Source organism: Vicugna pacos, chromosome 25 (genome assembly GCF_048564905.1).
Source record: "Vicugna pacos chromosome 25, VicPac4, whole genome shotgun sequence".
Lineage (NCBI taxonomy): Eukaryota > Metazoa > Chordata > Mammalia > Artiodactyla > Camelidae > Vicugna > Vicugna pacos.
In genome coordinates, this window is record NC_133011.1 from 1,925,894 (window position 1) to 1,945,956 (window position 20,063).

The window sequence follows — 20,063 nt, forward strand, 5'->3', positions numbered from 1 at the left end:
GTACATGGAGGGCCATGTGGTCACCAGCACAAGTGAATACCCTTGTTGGCTGTCAAACATGACCTGACCTCACTTGCCCAGATTCTAGAACCTGGGATCCTGGGGTGCTCACGGCCTGTGGTTTGCCACCTCCCCTGCCCAGGTGCAGTCACCCAGCTCCCTCTGCTGGGTACTGGGTTCCTTCCTCCTCCCACCCATCCCCAGGCAGGAAGCCAGCCCTTGCCATCACTTCACTGCTCACAAGCCATCACCTTCTGTAGGCTCTGAGCCTACCACCCACTCCCAGGCACTTCCTAATGGGAAGCTGTTTCTTCTGGGGTAGAAGTGCAGCTGGGCGACAGAGCTCTGCCCTTTCTGTGGGCACTACCTCTAGCCCCTGGCCTTGGCTTCGGAGTTGTTTCCATGATAACAGGGCCTGATGTCATCAGTATACGTATTACTATAAATAAAACACCTGTCGCTAGAAAAGACCCTATATTTCAAATATCTTGTAAATAAAGTCAGTTGAGCTATACCTTGTTTATCGCCTCGATATCTGCATTATAGCGGAGCAGCTTTGTTGCAATTGATGTATTTTCAGCCAAGACAGCGTAATGCAGAGCAGTGTTCTGACAGTTGTCCTTAAGATTTGGGTCAGCACCGCGTTTCAGCAGGATAGTGACACATACTTCTTCCTGGCATTCTACAGCCTGTTGGTATCACGCCAAGAAACAGACTGTAAGTGCTAGGCATTCCAAGTTAACATTCCTCAAGTTCCATCAGTTCGTTATATTTAAAACAGATAAATTCATTTTTATTCTAAGTAATTACATCGAATCCACCTCACATGGACATGGTTGGCTGCTACACACCTTCATGAGAGCTGTCTTGCCTTCCTCGTCACGAGCATTCAGATCACACTTCCACTGTATGAGGAGAGTCACCACTGATGACTTGCCGCTGCTGCAGGCTAAGTGTAGGGCAGTCCTGCGAACATGAGAGGACGTTCCAGGAAATTAGAGCGTACTAGTTCAAAGGTACATTACTCACATAATTCTAAACATTCAACAGCATGCTATTCCTACCCGTTTAAAACTAACATTTAGTCTTCTTATCCTAGTTCTTTCTATGGGGAAAGAACAGTATTTATTAGCTCTTATCACTCACCACATTAATGGAAGAACTACCTGTCTAAATAGAAAGGGCAAGCTTTTGAGATTCAGCTCAACTTGGGTCCGACTTCTACTTCAACACTGTCACTTAATAGCTCTCACTTAGCCTGTCTGTGCCTCAATTTCCTCATCAACAAAATGGGCATCAAGTAGTAGTGGCATCAAAGGACGCCACTGTGATGCTTAAATGAAAAGCTATGCAAAGTGTCTGGCAGTTCCCTGCACAAACTAACAGCTCAATAACTGTTAGGTAATATTATTATTGTTACCGTTACTCTTTTACAGAGACAACATCTCAATGAAGTAGAATGATAGTCTTATCTAATCTGTTGCTGCAAGGATGAGAGAGAACACTGTACTTCAATGATTCTAACATACTCATTCTCTCACACTTCAACATCTCTGACGTGGGAATGCAATTTAAAATTCTCGTCTTAACAACCATAGCTGGCAGCTCCTCCCAGGCCCGCCCCGCCCCGCCCCGCCCTGCCCCTGTTACCTGTTCCTCCTGTCTCTGCTGTCTACGACATTGTTTTTACATGACAGCAACTCCTGCACTTCACGCCTGTAACCTAAATATGCGGCTCTGTGGAACTCCTTCAGCTCACCGCTGTGGACGTAATACCCAGGCACAGAGTTCTCACGATCCCTGAGCTCTCTCAGATGGATGGTGAAGCCCACCCATCTCGCTAACTTAACGAGTCCCTTCTTCATCTGGCTTATCGCCTTCCGACACCGCTCACTTCCCTCCTGGCCTCTTGCCGCCTCCCGATCTCAGCACTGGCGCTACAGAAGAGCCACAGAGGTCTTGCTGCCACACCTTGGCTGCAAAGCTCAACGGCTCGGAATGTTTGGTCCGGAACACTTGTAGCCTAGCAACAGCACTGACCCTCAACTTTCCCTCAACTGTCCCTCCAGAGCCAGTGTCCCTGTGAGTGCGCACAGAGGCCCGGAGGCCCAGTGTGCCCGGTGCGCACGTGGGAGCCTAAGGCATTTCAAATCTCTCGAATTGCTTGTGGACCATTTTGGATTCCCTTCAAATGTTGGTGCTAGGTGGCTGAGTGTTTTGGGACATTTCCAGAAGTGAGGCTTGCCCATGAGAAAGCCATGTTTGTATGCAACTGTGGTTAGAGTGGGGTGGAACCACAGGATGCTGAAGGCCTCGTCCCCCAGAGAGCTCCCCACCAAAACTCTCTACATCTCCTTATCCCTCAGTTCATTCCTTTCCAGATCCCTCTGGGCCCCAGCCAGTCTCCAGGGAATTTAGCAGATGCAAACAGCAGAAAGCTGTTTTCATGGTTTCAGAGATTGTGGCAATATGTATCATTAAGTACAAACTTGAGAAACCAATACACGCTCTCCAGATGAAATGAAAATGTGTTTCTGCATGTCTCCTGACCCTGCTCCGTGGCTCAGCCTTATGTTTACACGCTTTCTTCACTTTATTTTTTGCTTTTATTTCCACCAAGTAAATCTTTAATCAATCAAAGATTTATTTGGGAGCATGGTATAACATTTGAGAGCTTTTTAATCACGTAACTATGGAAACACATCAGTTACTCAGCGAGGCCAGGCTGCAGGCTGACCACTTGCAGGAGGGGCGGAAGGCAGGGCAGGCCTCTTCTTACTGCCCACCTCCGTCCTTCCTCCCTCAGCTGGCTAATTATGGCTTCCGGCCCCGCCAGGATCAAAAACTGCAGGGGGCGGCAGAGTTCCTAAGTGGCTGACACTCCTGGGAGCTGGTCTTGAGCGGACTGGACCTGGCAAGTGTTTTAAAGCTGACTCTCTCAGGGGCATTTCTGGGCCCACACCTGCCCTCACCTGCAACTCCCCTGACCTAAGTGAATGTGGTGTTACTAATTGACCCTTTTAACCTATCTTTTCTATTAGCATACACCGTCATTTCCCTCACCATAAAAAAAAAAAAAAAAAAGACGCATCCACCCTCCAGCTGCGGCCCCATCTCTCTGCTCTCCAGCACACACGCCCCCTGCCCCTGCAAAGGAGCTGTTCCCATCCACTTCCTCTGATTCCTCTCATTTTCCATCCAAGCAAGCGTGTCCATTCCCTGCAACTGCTCACGACAGGGTCCCCCACCACCCACCAGGTGCTGACTCCACGGGGAGCTCTCAGTTCTCTCCTCGCACGGCCCGGCAGCCACGCTTCCCCCCGCTGCTCTCCCCGACTTCCTCAAGCCTTTTCCTCACGGGGCTTCCCGGCTCTCAGGCTGCTCTGGCTTCCTCCCACGGCCCTGGCCGCTCTTCTCAGTCCCAGCCCCTGAGTGCTGGCACACAGCACCCCTGAGGCTCAGTCTTCGGGCCTCTACTACTTTCTCCTGCCGCCCCCATCAGCCTTAGGGCTTTATGTATTCTCAATGAGTTGACAACTTCCAAACTGCTATTTCCAACCCAGACCTCCCTCCTGTATCTCCTGTATTCCAGACTCAAATACCCATTGCCTCTCAATGTCATCTCTTGGAAGTTTAATAGGACTTCTCCTGGGCCGGCCCTCTCCTGGTCCTGCCCTCTCCTGTTTCTGCGCTCACTTGGGTCTGCCCTCAGGTTTGTCTGCCCACCCCTGGGCCTGCCCTCTTCTGATCCTTCCCTCTCCTGGTCCTACCCTGTATCTACTTGGCCTCCCCTCACATGGCCTGCCCGCATCTGGGCCTCCCCTCTCATGGGGCTGCACCCTACTGGGCCTACCCTCATCTGGGCCTGTCATGTCCTTTGCCTGCCCTACCCTGGGCCTGCCCTCTCCTCTTCTTGCCCTCTCTCTCCTGGGGAAGCAAGCCAGAAAGAGAAAGAAAAATACCATGTGAGATGATTCATATGTGGAATCTTAAAAAAAACACAAAATATAAATGCAAAACAGTAACAGACTCATACACACAGAATACAAACTTGTGGTTGACAAGGGGGTGTGGGGTGGGAAAGGACAGACTGGGAGTTCGAAATTTGCAGATACTGACAGGCATATGCAGAATAGAGAAACAAGATTACACTGTATAGCACAGGGAAATATATACAAGATCTTATGGTAGCTCAGAACGAAAGTGAATGTGACAATGAAAATATGTATGTTCATGTGTAAGTGAAAAATTGTGCTCTACACTGGAAATTGACACAAGATTTTAAACTGACCATAACTCAACAAAAAAAGTGTTAAAAAAACGTGCTCCATTCAGAGCTATGGTTATTACATGCTGATCTTTCAGGGACAGAGACTAGGTTGGAACCTAAATGTACAGACTGGGAGAGAAAGGGATTTCAGCTACTCTGACCACTTCATGTTGAATGAAACAGAGAGGCCAAGCCCTCACATTTCAAAAGTGCCCAGTTGGTGAGAAGACCCACTGCAGGGCGGGAGAAGGGAAGAAACCTCCTTAACAAAGGTCCCAGATGAGAAAATGGCCCAGTGACACTCACTCAGCCCAGACGGCCTTCAGCCTGAACGTGAGCATGGGGAACCCGGGCAGAAGTAGGAGTGAGGCCTCCCCTCACCTGCGCAAGGTGGAGGCAGCTCTCAGCACCCCCCTCACCACCCACCTGTCCAGCCTTCCTCACTGAGTCACAAGGGAACTGGGTGGAAAGGATTTCAGTCTCATGCGTTTGGCCCTGGGCGGGGCTGGGACTCCCCTTCCATCTGAGTGGAGGGCAGTGATGTCCCCGGAATAGGGTGTGTCTGGAATCAGCTGCTCCAAGTGCCCCGTGTGGGTGTTTCCTGGCACCACAATCAAGAGGGGAGGACCTGACAAATTCTGACGACAATCCAAATGCTTACTCTTTTATTAGTCAGCATTATAACGTTTATAGTAAAGGGCTGAGCCCAGACACAGCAGAAGTCAACCTCTGTGCTACCTCGTGAGATCTGCACAGGCCACAGCACTAGATGTAATTTACTCTCATAAATCCCCTCTCCATTAAATGTGAGCTCACACTTGACCCTTAGCTACTTCAACAACCTCCCATTTAGGTTCCTGGGGAAGGTTCTCACATACAACATCCAGGCCTTTGATAGTGACCCCAAAGCATCCCAAATGTTAGCGACATGTACACCTAAGATACACTTCTCGGGGAGAGATTTCTCTATTAAAACAGCTACTCTAGGCAGTGGATAAGAGCAGTGTTGTCTGAACACGTCCTGCCACACACAGGATGCAGGTCAACATTCGGACAGGCTCAAGCTGTGTTTATCTTTGTTCATGGTCCCTGCCTCTTTTTGTAAAGTCTTGTAAGTTTACTTGCCCTCAGATGTTCTGATATCCTTCCTACTCAAATTAGTAATTTCTGCTTTCTGTATTATTAACCTACTTAGAAAATGGAATGGTACTAAGGTAGACTGGCAATCTATTAAGAGCCAATGAAGGCAAACTTTCAGGTAGGTTCCTAACAAAGACGTGTGTTACAATGAAAGCCCATATTGACAAGGTCTATGAACGATTTGGATTTACTTTTGGGGTTTCTTAACTCATATATAGCTAACTTGCATTTTCCCCAAATTCATTTTTGCTTACTAACCCTACAGTTCATACCCTTATGATTTACTTCATCAAAAGCAATTACTTAAGCATTGTACGCGGGCATGTTTGTGGCCTGCCTTCTCAAAGGCTGCCAAGCATGACACAAACGAGACTAAGTTCATCAGGAAATGAGTGTGCACCTGACCCAGGGCCACACCAACTCATCTGCCCTGCGCCACAACCACAGCACGAGGCGCCGTAAAATCTACAAAATTCTTCTGCCAGCTCTGAGCTGACAACTGTACTTACAGGTTCCGGGGGCCTTGTGCCAGCCAGGGGAGCGCACACACGCGGCGCTGCTGCACCGGCCAGGGGTGGGGTCCAGCCAACGTCCCCGCTGTTTGGCGGACTGTACACTTGGACATTTCTGGCCAGTCCTCTCACCACTGAGAAAAGAAAAGGCAACACATATTTCTTATGTCTATTTACACATGTCAAGCTATCACTTATCCCGAACTTCTGCTCTGTAGTAGGAGAAATACTGACTTCCTTAAACTTTGGATTATCTACACACAAAAGCAGATGACAACTCTCCAAATACAAATTTAGCCAAACTTAGCCAACTAGGGCCTTGGTCTCTACGGGAGCTAAGTTGGTGCCAATAAAAACAAGCTAGTAAAGGCAGTAGTACTGGGTTGGCCATAAAACGACAAGGGACAAGGGCAAGAAATCAGGAAAGAAGCTTCAGCTTTCCAGCACGGGTCATGGAGAGAGAGACAAGAGGATTCTATCATCTCCACCTCTAAATGAGAACTGACAACACCGAGGACTTCCATCTAATCCGGGCGGCTAGGTTAGATGGTTTCAATCATTCATTTCTTCTCATTCAACAGACAGACACTGAATGTCTTCTGTGATTAAAGGAAAAGGCAAAGAGTGAGAAATTAAAGATACACTCAGTTCTCAATTAACTACCCAAGTAGGGACTTAGAAAGACATGCAAATTAAATCCATGTATTAACCCCAAACTCCAGTTTAGCCAATAACATCATTTTTCTAGACTACTAACCTTTTGCCAAGAGAAGTCATCCACACTTGCTTTCTTTTAGCCATCAGCACGTGTATTTTTAAGCCAAAAAAAACTTTAGAGGTATGCACCAAAGCCTTTAAACAATACTACGAAGAATTGTAAAACCACTCTGAACTGGTTTCTCAACATGTTAACAGCAAATGAAAGCACACAGATTTTCAACGCCAAAAGTACTTCATCAGCAAATAGAGAAATGTGCTATCAGGTAATGTGACCAATAGATTTCAACAACTGACACTGAAAGCCAGTGACAAAATACTGCTTCACATAAATTTATCAAGCACAAAGCAAAACCCATTAAAACTTTTGTCGGTCAAAGAGAATACTCTTAACTGTATACACACTTACAAATCCTGAGGTTATCATTTCAGAAGAATGTCATAAATTTTTTATTTCATACACTAAAATATTAACTGATGAGGGTTGGGAGGTAAACTATGGGCAATTGTTACATTTTTCTTCCATCATTATGAATGTCCCTAATTTTCTTTAACAGGCCTATATGGCCTTTATACTGAAAAGCAAAACGCCTCATGAAAAAACTAAAATTTTCTGCCTTCTTACTTCCATGTCCTTCCAGTGTCTGCTGTACGCTCTCCATCGCCCTCAGTATAAACGGGAACCACTGTAACGGTGTATGGAGAGGAGGGGTCAGATCAGGAGAGGCCAGGCAGGGGCCACCGGCTCAGAGGACAGACTGACCCCGAGGCCTAGACATGACCCTGGTCACACACTGAGCCTTGATCTGCATCACAGACTGACTTTTGATCCTGGACACAGGGTGCCTGGCTCCCATCACAGACAAGCCCTGATCCAGGTCACAGACTGCACCCCGACCTTGGCTGCACTTCCATCACAGAGGGGCACTCAGCGAGTGGTGGCTGCTCCCCATCTCGTACTGAGCCCTGATCCAGGTCACAGGTTGCCCCGACCTTGGCCACGCTCCCACCACGGAGGGGCACTCAGCGAGCGGTGGCTTCTATTTCTGTTATCGTTGTTGTATCTTTAACGTGTGTCCCACTCACAGTTGACCCGACAAATGATATTCAGGCCAATGCACCTACAACCGGGGGAGTCCCCGCAAGGACTCCTGGGGCCCGCAGTGCTCGGTAGAGGCTCCCAGGACCCCCTTTGCTGGGTGGCCACAGGGCTCCTGAGCTGGGTGGGCTGTGAGGGGGCAGCAGAGGAGTGGGTAAGGCTGGGGGGTGGGCTGCCCCTCCAGCCATTCTTCTCTGGCTCAATGCCCCCTCTGTCTGGAAGCCTCGTTTACATCTCATTGCAGGATGAATAGAGCCAATTAATGGTGGCCAGGCAACCTTGGCCACCCAGGAGAGAGGGTACATGGTGAGGGGGTTCCCAGCATCCATCCTACCCTGGCACCCCAGCCTGGAGGCTGTGGCCTCCCTGGTCCCTGTGGGCCGGGATGAGGGCCCTGGGAGAGACCCGCATCCTGCTAGGCCTTCCTACTCCCTGGGCAGAGCTCTCCCCAGCACAGCAGGTGGGGCAGCAGAGGCAGTGGGGCAACCCCTGTCCATTCCTGCCCTGCCCTCGCCCACCAGGCTGGTTCCCCAGGCCTCCAGGGCGTGGTCCAGGGCCTCTGAATTTATGGCTTGTCCTGGGGCATGGGAGTTCCTCCTCAACCCCTTGTGTGGATGTCCAAATGAGGACCACAGGGGACAGGACAGCTCTCTTAATTCCCCCAAGTCCCCAGTCCCTCCCACCCCAGCACCCATGGGTCCTGACTTGGCCCATCTGGCCAGGGGTAGGAAAATACACAAAAGACTACCATAAGAGGGAGAGGGACACAGAACTGAGAGGCCGGGGGAGCAGGAGGGCAGCTGCAGAGGGGCCCCCAGGTAGGGGTGGAGGTGGAGGAGAGGGGACAGTTGCTCTGGCCAGAGAAACACTTGCCAGACAGACATGTGATGTGGCCACGTGGCATTTGGACAGGCCGGGTGGTGGCAGGGCTAAAAAGAGGCCACGTGTTGGCCTGGGCCTCTTGCTGACTCCCAGCTTGGCTGGGGATGGAGGAACACAGGTGACACAGCCTCCCCTAGGCAGTGTGAGGGGCGAAGCTCCCTGGCACAGGCTCAGACAGCAAGAACTGGGACAAGCACCTGCCTAGCTCAGCTGTGTGTCTTCTGAATGACTGCTGGACCTCTCTAGTCTGCATGCCACCCCACCTTGACATACATGCGTGTACACACACACACACACACACACACACTCTCTCTCTCTCCCAGTAGAGTGCTGGGCAGGAGACACCCCAGGTGGGACCACCAGCTGACAAGAGCTGACTCTTACCTCTGTCTCCCCCTTACAAGCTGTGTGGCCTTGACTGCTGTTTAACCTCTCTGTCCCTCATTCCACTACATAAGTATTAATGCAGGCCTGCTGTGTACCGGATTTCATCAGCCAGCAGGGCAAACTTCCCTGCCCTGTTGGGGGGTACATCGTGGAAGAACAGAAAATAAGGACACGGGAATTATCCAGTGTTCACAGGCGATGCCATGTGGGAAGAGAAAAAGACACGGGATACAGTGAGAGTGCGGCTGGGGCTGCTGCCACTTGAAGCAGCATGGTCAGGGGCTCAGGGCAGCCAGGGCGCAAGCAAGCTGAGGGAAGGGGCTCCGTGGGCATGTGGGGAAGAGTGTTTCAGCGTGGGGAACAGCCCATGCAAAGGCCCTGTGCAGGTGGCAACCTGGCTGGGGAGCCAACCCCCAGGCTGCCGGGAGGAGTAAACTGGTTAACAGGTGGCGTTTCCTGCACAAAGGAGACACTCAGACGCGGCTGCTGTCACCACCACCAAGATGATTTTCATTCCCAAGGTCTCAGAGCATCAAGGCCTTCGGAGTCTCGGGCACATGCATGGGGGTCTGAGCTGACCCTGGGCCCGGGTGACCGTGTCCTGTCCTGCAGCCGAGCTCCCCACTTCACACTGTGGCAGCCCCAGCCCTCAGGCCCTGTGAGCCATCTTCCTCCAAGGCCCCCAACCCTGCCACACAGCTTTGACACGTGCTTTGTCACAACTACTGAAATCGGCCTACACACGCACTCATACACGGTGGACACGAGTACCTCCCACGCTCACACACATGCACAGAAGAACCCAATGCACACGTGCACATACCGACATGCTGGAAGGGGGCAGTCATGACCATGTGCACACATGTGCCCCATGCACTGCACACATGCAAACACACCCCTTGAGCACACAATATATGCTGGCAATGCACATGTGAATGCACACACACATGCCGTGTACACGCACAACAGTACTTGTAAACATGGATGCGTGAAGACAGACATGCTCGCACAACACACAGCACACATACACACACGTGGATGCAGGAGCAGAAGTACGTGCACACACACACACAGGCACAGTTCTGCCCGCCCCCTTCCAGCACCACTCCCCAGCATTCCCATTCTCAGAATCTCTGCGCGCGGCCATGGTACCCATCCCCATCTCCTAACCTCCCTCTCCCTGCCCCAGCCCTCCAGATTCCCTACCAAATAAAGAACAAAGATACAGGGGACTTTTCATCAGTAACACTGCTTAGAAACACTTTCACCCCAGTTCTCATTCCTCATGACAAACAAGGAAAAAGATGTTTTTACTCTCAGTTTTAAAGACGAGGGGTCTGAGGGGATGGAGGAGCTGATGGGTTGGGCCCAGGGACACTCACTGTGTGCGTGCGTCAGGCTGGGATTTGAACCTGACCTGGTCCTATCCTGGGGCACTAGGTCCCAGAGTTCCGTCCTCCAACGACATTCCCACCCATGGGCCTCTCACATCCAAGCCCACTCTGACCTCTGAATCTTCCGCCCCAGCCCATTCCTCCCACTGCTTCACCACCTTGGCTAACGTCCTCAGTGCCAGCCAGGAATCTGGGAGTGGTCCACCCACCTCCTTCCTCCATACTCACATCCTTTGCATCCACAAGTTCATCAGCTCCACCCCTACCCCTCAGACCCTGCTCCTTCCTCCCGACTGGACCAGCTTTCTGCAGCACCAACAGCACACATATCACACCAGCCCTGCCTTCTTGATCTTCTTCAGAGAGCTCTGCACTGCTGGGTCTATCCGGTCTCTCCTCAGCACTCTCCCTGCCCTCATGCTAACACAGACCAGCTCCAGTGTGGGCCAGGCCCCAGGGCCATCATGTCCACTGTGACCCAGCACTCCACAAAGCAGGTGGCATTTTGCCAGCAAAGACACTGAGCCTCAGGGACCAGGTGAGCACTGGAGTGTTGCCACATAAGATGTAAAGCCAGGCCACTACCCACCTGGTCCTCCTGCACCCTCCCACCTCCAAAACTAACCACTGCCCTGCATCTCTGCTCCTCAAAGGAGCCGTCTATAGTCTGTTCCATTCACCTCCTCCCTACCCGCTGAGGACCACTCCCACCAGCACGCCAGCCTGGGGGAAGGAGGGGGAGCTGCCCCAGCCAAGGTCACAGTGACCTCTACCTTGCCCAGCCCGAACAGCCCTGGGGGCCCTGATCCCTGATGGGAGATGGGAATTTTCTGATGTGTCCTCGATGCCACACCTGCACCCCCTTCCCGGGGCTCTGGCCACTTCTTCCCTCCTCTCCTGATCCTCTCCGTCACCTTGCTGTTTCACAGACCCTTCTAATCTGGGATCCTCAGCCTGGGCCATCAGTAGAAACAGGTCCAGGATAACCAGCTTCCTTTGTGACCCCACTTAGCTTATTCTGTGCTTCTACAGAGGCTATTCTGTGGAACCCATCAGTGCCACTGGCTCAGGAGAGGCCAAGGGCCCTGGACCATGTCATCTGGCCCTGTGACGGCCAGGAAGCATGAACGCCCAAGCCTAGCTTGGCACCTGCTGCCCTCCCTGCCCTGGCTAAGGCTCCGGCCTCCTGCAACATCCTGGGCTTTCTGCAAAGGGGGGCTCCCCACCTGCCCTGCTGCCATGGAGGCCCGGCCAGGGTCCCAGCCCACTGCTCATGCCCTCCTGTAGGGGTGGCCTTCTCACCAAGGAAACCAAACTGCTAAAAAGACAGACTGCCCCAGCCCCTCCTTGCTGGGACCCGCCCAGCACACAAGTATCCCCGCCTTTGCCTCTGACACCCACAGGGCTTGCCTACACCTCTTCCAGAATCTTGAACATGGGCCCCTGAACAAGACAGCCATTGACTCCAGATGACACACAGCAGGGACACTCCAACACCAGGGAACCTCCCCCCTTCACCTGACCCCTGCTTCTTGTGTTTGGCTGTTAACACCTTCCCCCTCCCCCGACCCAGAAGGCAGCTCCAGGACACAAAGGGCTTTCCTTCTGCCTCTTCACTGCACCTCGTCCCTGGCACCAGAACACTTCACAAGCACTGGGGAACTAGCTGCTTGGTAAGGATTTGTGCAGCCACAACACGTGCAAACCCCAAAGGACATCTCCTGACCACAATTCCCGACAGCCCACTCTCATTTTTTCTCCCAAGCCCCAGGAGGCCCCTGCAGACCCTGGCCACAGGCCACAGGCCACGGCAGCCTGCTGGCCCATCAGAATCATCCTACCTGCAAAAGAGGAGGGACCTTCGCCCAGCCGGAAATGAAACACTCCCTTATACCAGGAGAAACCAGGCCATCCTTCCCTGTACACTCAGCAAACACCTCCCAGTGTGCCGCACCATGCCTGGCCCTGGGGGCCGAAGGCAGGCACCCCAGGTCCCTATTCTCACAGTGCAACTGGCTTCCCCGACGGAGCCCTCAGGAATGGGTGGCCAGGCCACGCCTGAAGAGGACATCCTCTCCCCCTTGCCCTCTGCCAAAAGGGCTGCCCCCTGGGCCTCTCCCCACCGGTCACTCACCTGGGGCGCATCCCTGCCCCGGTCCTGGGTCAGGCTGGTGAGGCAGTTCTCAGGGCCACCAGCCACGTCTCTGCAGCTGCGGTTGCCCGTGACCAGGTGCTCCACGGAGGTCGTTGTTGGGGTGGGAGGGCCCCACTCTAGGGCCTGCAGTCACTGTCTTGGGGAGGCTGCTGTCCCTTCATCTGCAGGAACTGCCTGCTGGCCTGCAGGAAGGCCAGGGGCCCCAAAGGATCACAGAGCCTCAGCACCTCATCACAGCTCTCCCTGCCCAGGTAGGTGCGCACGGACTCCAGGAAGGAGTCGAACTGGTAGTGTGGATGTGGGCGGGGCTGCTGCAGGCTGTGCCTTGGCCACCCTCATGTAGAGCTTGTGCTGGTGCGGGTCTGGGTTGCGTAGCATCCAGGAGCTGCGTGAGGTGCTGAAAGAAAACTCAGCAGCCGCCAAGAAGTACCTGAAGAACCTGCCCTGCATCAGCATGGGACACAGCTCAGCCCCAGGAACCACGTCTGCCCCCGAGGACACACAAGCCTGGTGCCCCAGAAGCAGCAACAGCAGCGGATGGAAAATCCAAAGGGCGCCCGGGGCAGCGCCTGGCCCTTCATCCTAGCTGGAGGGGCTGCCGGGGTTCCGCAGGCTGGGCAGGAAGGCACGGGCCAGGCCTTGGCATGCCAGGATGCAGAGGCAAGGCTAGGGCTAGGTCACAGAGACTCTGAGCCGAGGCAGGAGGAAGAGAGGGCTTCAGATGACCAAGGGGGCAGCAATGACTCCTAATATCCGGGGCCCGGATGCCGGCCTGGGGCTGCCAGCAGCAGCTGAAAGAGAAACCAGAAGAGGGGACTGTGAGCCCCGTGGGGAAGGTGGGATTCGGGCATGCTGGGGGCAGTGCCCACCCCGAGCTTGGGGCCCTGACACAGGCTCTGGCCCTGCTCTCAAGCACCTGCTTTGTGCACCTGTCTGCCATCTGCCAGTGTTGTTCACCTGCAAGGGCACGGGGTGACAGGAAGCCAGGGGCCTGGCATGCCCTCTCCCACCTAGGCCTGGGTGGGAGCAGTGGGCAGCCCAGACCAGGGCCACAGGCAACAGTAGCCTTGGCTGTGCCCATCTGGACGGACAGACTGGCATGGCCCCATGGGCTCTGGGCCTGCCTGCAAGCCCCATGGTGGCCATGAGGGTCATTACCATTCTGGGCCTCTGTGGCCTCTCTGACCTTACTCCTCCCCAACCCCATCTTTCAGGGAAGGATCTACAAACCCAGCCAGAGGAGATGCAGAACAGTGGGGCAGAGGAGAAAGGTCATTCCAGGCATCTCCCAGCCTCCCTGCAGCCCCACTCTCTGAACCTGAGCCCATGTCAGTGCAGAGACCCCTCCCACCTCTGCCTCCTCACATCAAGAGTGACCTATTCTTTGGAGGATGAGGATGGGGTCAGACCTCAGTCTCTGGCTGTGACTTGGACATCCAACTGCCTCCTCTCTGCCCCACCCACCCTGCTGCCTGTCACATGGCCCCTCAGGTGCCCCTTCAGTCCCCCACCTGCACTCCTGCTAGGACGCTCCCTTCCTCCCTTAACCCCTCCAGACTCTCCTGGAGCTAAAGCCTGGACCCACCACTGCCTCCTGCCTTGGCCAGGCTGGCACTGTTACCCTTCCCCCATTTCAAGGTGAAAAAACTGAGGCTCAGACAGGGTCACAGTGAGGAGGCAGGAGTACCCACCCCTGAACTCACAGACTGACCCCAATCTCATGACCCTGGGATGGCCTGCCCTGCTCAGGGAAAGGGTGCTGTCAGTGTGCCACCCGCTCACACCCAGGGGAGGGGGCGCTCCTGGCCCAGGTGAGTGGGGATGCAGCAGAGCTGTCCTGGCCTCAGGAAGCAAGCATCACCCACCCTGGACTTGCCCCCACGTGAATCCTGGGAATTTCCTTCTGCCTCTAACTTCAGTTTTCCCACCCTTGCTAAAGCCCCTGGCTGGCCATCGCCCCACACAGAGCTAGGCCACTGGGTGGAGAAGGGAGACTGAAGTCTGCACCCCAGTGCCCGCCCGGCCTCCTGGTGCCAGCACCTCTGCTCTGCTGTCTGTGCACATGCCGGCCTCCTGCCCACAGGGACTCATTGCTTCTTGCTGCCTGGGCCCAGCAGTGACCCAAGGTCGGTCACTGTTCTGCAGCCCCCTCCTGGCGTCCTTCCTGACAGGTCTTCTAGGCACAGCAGGAGCTGAGCGTGGGTGGCCTCCTGGTTAAGAAGGCACCATGAACATCTCCTTTCTTTTCTAATAGAAACGCAGTGACTTCATGAAGTTGATACTTCCAGGTAATCTAGGAAATAAAAGATAAACCTTCACAAATCCCTGTTCCTGGCGTCTGAAGATCCTAGTAAGATGGGGAAAAAAAAACTTGGTAATAAATAATGAGTTCAAACCCTAGTAGTACGCTACTTTACAGTATCATGTGCAAACATCTGACTTTCCACTCTTGGAGTGGCCCATTTGGGACACTACTGAACCAGGGTCATTCATTTTTTTCCACTTTTTTATTTTAAAAGTTGTTATGCACCTCAATTATGTGTATCCACGACACAAAAGGTAATATGAACATACAAAGAATAGTATACACCAGAAATTGACAAGTGTAACTACACACAAAATATTTAGAACAAAATGACAATGACACCACTAGCTTGTGGGACCTCAATAACAATTCATAAACTGAGAGTTTCTAGTGAGTAAAGAAGAAATACCCATTAAGCTACGATAAAACAAAATGTAGTACACAAAAGAATTTCATAGAAAGAAACAACAGAGAAACAGAAGTTTTAAAAAATCCCCGATTAGTCTCTGAAAAGATTAATAAAGTAGAATACTACTTTCCTGCCAAGAAAATAGAGAAGCACACATAACATATTAACAGGTTAACACTTTAAGTCAGCCCGTTTATAAATCTCCGCGATCTGTGACGCCTTCCTGTCTGCCCCTCATCCGCACATTCAGACAAACTGTTCATGCTGTTACTTCTACCACCGAGTTCTCATACGCCCACTCCTTTCACCCCAGGGGCCCTTCCACACCTCGACTGCACTCCTACAGCTGCCCCTTCGTTACACTGTCCAAATCCTGCCTTCCTCATTCCCTTTTATACCAACATGAGAGCGCTCTTCAACACAAAGCCAAACACATCGGTCTCACAAAAGCCATCAAAGATGCCTATTTTTTTAAAAGCAGAATGTCAGCCAACCTCTGACCCTAAGTAAACACAGGAAACATTCCGCTACACCTTCTCACCTCCCACTCCTGTATCACTGGGTCATCTCCTGCTCCCTGAGGGGACCAGCCAGGAGCTTTCACGATCATGTTCCCCCTCAACCTACTCCCTTGCTTCTGCCTCTCAAATTCCTATTCATCATTCCAGTCTTAGTTTCAATGTCACATCTTCCATGAAAGTACCTCTGATCCATCAGTTACAAATAATTCCCTAATTTCCTACAATCCTTTGCCACTCTCACTGTACCTCTTTTGTAAAACACAATTCTACCTGCATTACAAGTTTTAATTTACATTATCTGTCTCCTTCAAGAGACTGCAGTTCTTCGGGTGATGACTGTGTTTTAGCCATCTGTGTGTAACCCTTAGGAACTAGGACAGTGCCCTGTAATTAGCAAATACTCCAGAACTCTTAAGTATACAGTCAGAATTGGATCTGACACTAAATGGTAATTATAAGACTATTACTGAGAAATTTATCTTCTCTGGAATTCAATGAACTGACTTCTCCAGACATATCACCCACAAATCACTACAGTGATCTTGGGGAAGCATTCTTCCTACTTTTTCCTCAATCTTTCATGTAATGTCTGCAGAAATTACGTTCATAACAATAAATTGAAAAATAAAAATGCAATAAATGCAACAAACCTAACAGCCAAATTGGCTGAACACATACTGACAGTGCAAAAATAGTAATTAAGGTTTAGCTGAACTAAATATCAAAAAGCCAACCAAGCATTTATGGAAGTTCCAAAAACAAATAATCTACACAGAATTAGGGTAAAGGTATTTAAAGGAATGTGTGGGCTAAGGAGTCCAAGAAATGCGTCAGTGTGTTCAAAGGGTAAAACAATCTAAAAATCACCTACCAAGTGATTCTCTGAACCTCAGGAGGGCTATTTGAAAACATCAAGTCATAGGAAAACAATCCAATTCAAAAGTGGGCACAGGATTTTAATGGACATTTCTCCAAAGAAGACACACAGATGGCCAATAAGGCCAAGAAAAGATGCTCAGCATCACTAATCATTAGGGAAATGCCTATCAAAACTACACTGAGATGCTACCGCACACCCACTAGGCTGGGCACTACCAAGAAAACAGACTATGACAAGCGTCAGTGAAGACGTAGAGACTTGCAACCCTTTGTGCACTGCTGGCGAGAATGTAAAATGATATACCATTATGGAAAATATGGTGGTTCCTTAAAAAATTAAAAATAGAATTACCACTTAATCCAGCAATCCCACTTCTCAGTGTATACCCAGAAGAACTGAAAGCAGGGACTCAAAAAGATAATTTGCACACTCATGTTTCTAACAGCATTATTCGCAATAGTCAAAAGGTGGAAGCAACCCACGGATGGATGAATGAAAGGATAAACAAAATGTGGTATATACATAAAATGGATTATTACTTAACCTTAAAAATGAATGAAATTCATTTACAAAAATGAACTTATTTATGAAACAGAAGAAGACTCACAGACAGAAAACACATTTATGGTTGCCAAGGGGGAAAAGGGGTGGGAAGGGATAAATTGGGAGTCCAAGACTTGCAGATACTAACTACTCGATAAACAGAATAAATATCAAGATTCTTCTGTATAGCACAGGGAGCTATATTTGGTATCTTGCAGTAATCTATAATGAAAAAGAATATGAAAAATAATCTATGTATGTATATGTATAACTGAAACATTACACTATATACCAGATATTGACACAATATTGTACACTGGTTATCTTTCCATTTAAAAAAACCAAAAGGATGCAATTCTGACATATGCCACAACATGGATCAATCTTGAAGACGTAATACTAAATGTAATAAGCTAGACAAAAAAGGATAAATATGGCTTGATTCCACTTATACAAGATACATAGAATAATCAAATTCAGAAAAGAGAATGGTTAATGGGGCTGAGTCGGGAGGAGGGATGGGGAGTAACAGTCTAACGGGTACAGAGTTTCAGTTTGGGAAGCTGAAATGGTTCTGGAGATGGATGGTGGTGGATTGCACAACAGTGTGAATGTACTCATTGCCACTGAACTGAATATTTAAAAATGGCTACAATAGTGAATTTTATGTTATGTATATTGTACCACAATTTTATAAAATCAATAACTTTTTACTGCCAAGGAATGTCACGGAAATTATGTATCTGTGACAAAGATATTTAAAATTCTCAACTCTCAAATTTTGCTGCGTTGTGCTAAAATTATATAAATTCATACAGAAAAACTGGCTACTACCTACTGATTAGAAGCCCACTTTGCTGTTGTTCAGCACATTATAGTAATTTTTAGGGTGTTAGTATGTACCTCATTTATAACCAAAACACAAGTACAAAAACATAGCCAAAAAAAATCATCAGGATCAGTGAAGAGCACCTAAGTTCCTGTACAACGACCTCTCCTGACAATTAGCAGCACAAAATCACAACAGTTTCTTTCACTTTCTACTAGAAGCCCTTGAAAACAAAGACAAAATTGAGATCACTATTAAAGTGGATAAACAGTAATTATTAGGTCAGTGTAATTACTGTTTAATAGATACAATTATTATTCAACATTTTTTAAAACATAGGGTCCATGGAAAAACATTGTCAATTATACTCAAGAACTTAATGTTCATCTTGATGTGTTCTCTCTGGAAGCTTGCTTCACAGTCTCTAGGAGGTGAAAGGAACACGTTCTCTCTCTAATCCACCAATATCTGAATTAACATATTTTAAAGATAAAACCCAAGAAACAACAAAGTTATTAAGAGTGATCTCTGTCATTTAGATAAGACTTGCTCTGTATACAGAAAGCATCACTAGTTACACTGGAACAGATTCAAAATACCAAACTGTGCCCCACTTTTACTTCCGTTGTGCCACCACAGTCAATCATGACATTCTTTAGGCAAAGCAATGAAGATTAGGATTAATCCAAACTTACAGTAAGGGAATAAAATTCATACTGGGTTATGAGAAAGAGGGAAGGGTGGGAATAAAAAGGACATGACAGGTCTATCGTGACAGCACAGTGCACAGCCTTGGGTGTGGCCTCTCCTCAACATGCAGCTGCAGGATCCCCCACTCTGCTTAATTCTGGATTCTTACACCCCCTTAACTGATGTTCCAAAGGCTTCTTAATACAAGCTGAAGCTCATCTTCATTTACCCCTTCTACCCAAATCTGCTCCTTTCCCTGAGGTTCCTCACAGGCTCATGTTAAGCTGAAGTTCAGAGTCATCATTAATCCCCTCTCCTTTACCCCATACCACATTCAAATGTTCAGTAAGTTCTCAAATCCACCACCTCCTCTCACTCCATGACCACTGCCACGCCCAGCTCACATCCTCACTGAGTCACACCTGTACTACTGCAGGACCCCCTCAGTGCTCTCTGCTTCCGGTGTTCCCTCCCCCTTCCCCCTTCTCCACCCTCCTCTCATAGGTCCTCCTAGGGTCCACAGAGCAGTCTTTATGAAACATAGTATCACATCAGCTCCTTGTTTAAAAACCTTCAGTTGATCCTGTGTGAAATCATTACCAGTCCCAATTCTTTACAGCATGTCTTACAAAATCTTTCCAAATCTGGACCTAACTTCTATCTCTAGCCTCACCTGCCTATACATGGACAGTTGTGCCCCCGTAGGGCTGCCGGTTCCTCTCCTACAAGCTCGTATTTCTTCACATCCCTATGCCTTTGCAAAAGGCCATCTCACTCCCTGAGAACACCTCCCGCTTCCCCACTCCCTATCCATGCCACAGGTACTTTTACTTACATTTTAAAATTAGGTTCATGATGTCATCTACACATAAATTACAAGGGAAAAAAGAGATGTTGGGGTAATGCAGAGACTAAAAGAGGGTAAGAACCTACACAAATGCTCTGTGGAATAGTGTTCCTGGTCTGTTTCACAATCATACAGTTAGGAAAAAACAAGAAGTCAATATGAACCATTTTTTTAAATTAAAAATAGGACATCCCTAATCTATTCCTAGCTAGGTGACAATGTTTAAAAACTGATACATAACACTTCACACCCATGATGATGGCTACCATCAAGAAAACAGGAAACAACATCTGTTGGTGAGGATGTGGAGAAGCTGAAACCCTGGTGCACTGCTGGTGAGAATGTAAAGTGATGCAGCCATTATGGAAAATGGTACGGTGGTCCTGAGACAATTAAAAATAGAATTACCATTTAATCCAGCAATATCATTTCTCAGTATATATCCCAAAGAATTGAAAGTAAGGACTCAAAAAGTATTTGCAC

The 20,063-nt window shown here is 49.7% G+C and overlaps 1 protein-coding gene across 10 annotated transcripts in view; it reads right to left on the reverse strand.

Annotated features, from left to right (window-relative positions):
- Positions 1-20,063, reverse strand: part of LOC107035297 (ankyrin repeat domain-containing protein 26-like) — a 124,194-nt gene that overhangs the window by 41,156 nt on the left and 62,975 nt on the right. For 5 of the 10 annotated variants that reach the window (XM_072949433.1, XM_072949429.1, XM_072949430.1 and 2 more), the window contains 5 exons: positions 14,597-14,849; positions 12,536-13,347; positions 5,920-6,056; positions 852-966; positions 516-689 (listed from right to left, as the gene is read on the reverse strand). In XM_072949433.1, coding sequence (XP_072805534.1) covers positions 516-689; positions 852-966; positions 5,920-6,035 — 405 coding nt within the window. In that variant the 5' untranslated portion in view covers positions 6,036-6,056; positions 12,536-13,347; positions 14,597-14,849. Of the gene's footprint in view, positions 1-515; positions 690-851; positions 967-1,650; positions 2,523-5,919; positions 6,057-12,535; positions 13,348-14,596; positions 14,850-20,063 lie in introns of those variants that run through there. The other 5 variants (XM_072949427.1, XM_072949426.1, XM_072949428.1 and 2 more) reach the window with 2 other exon arrangements.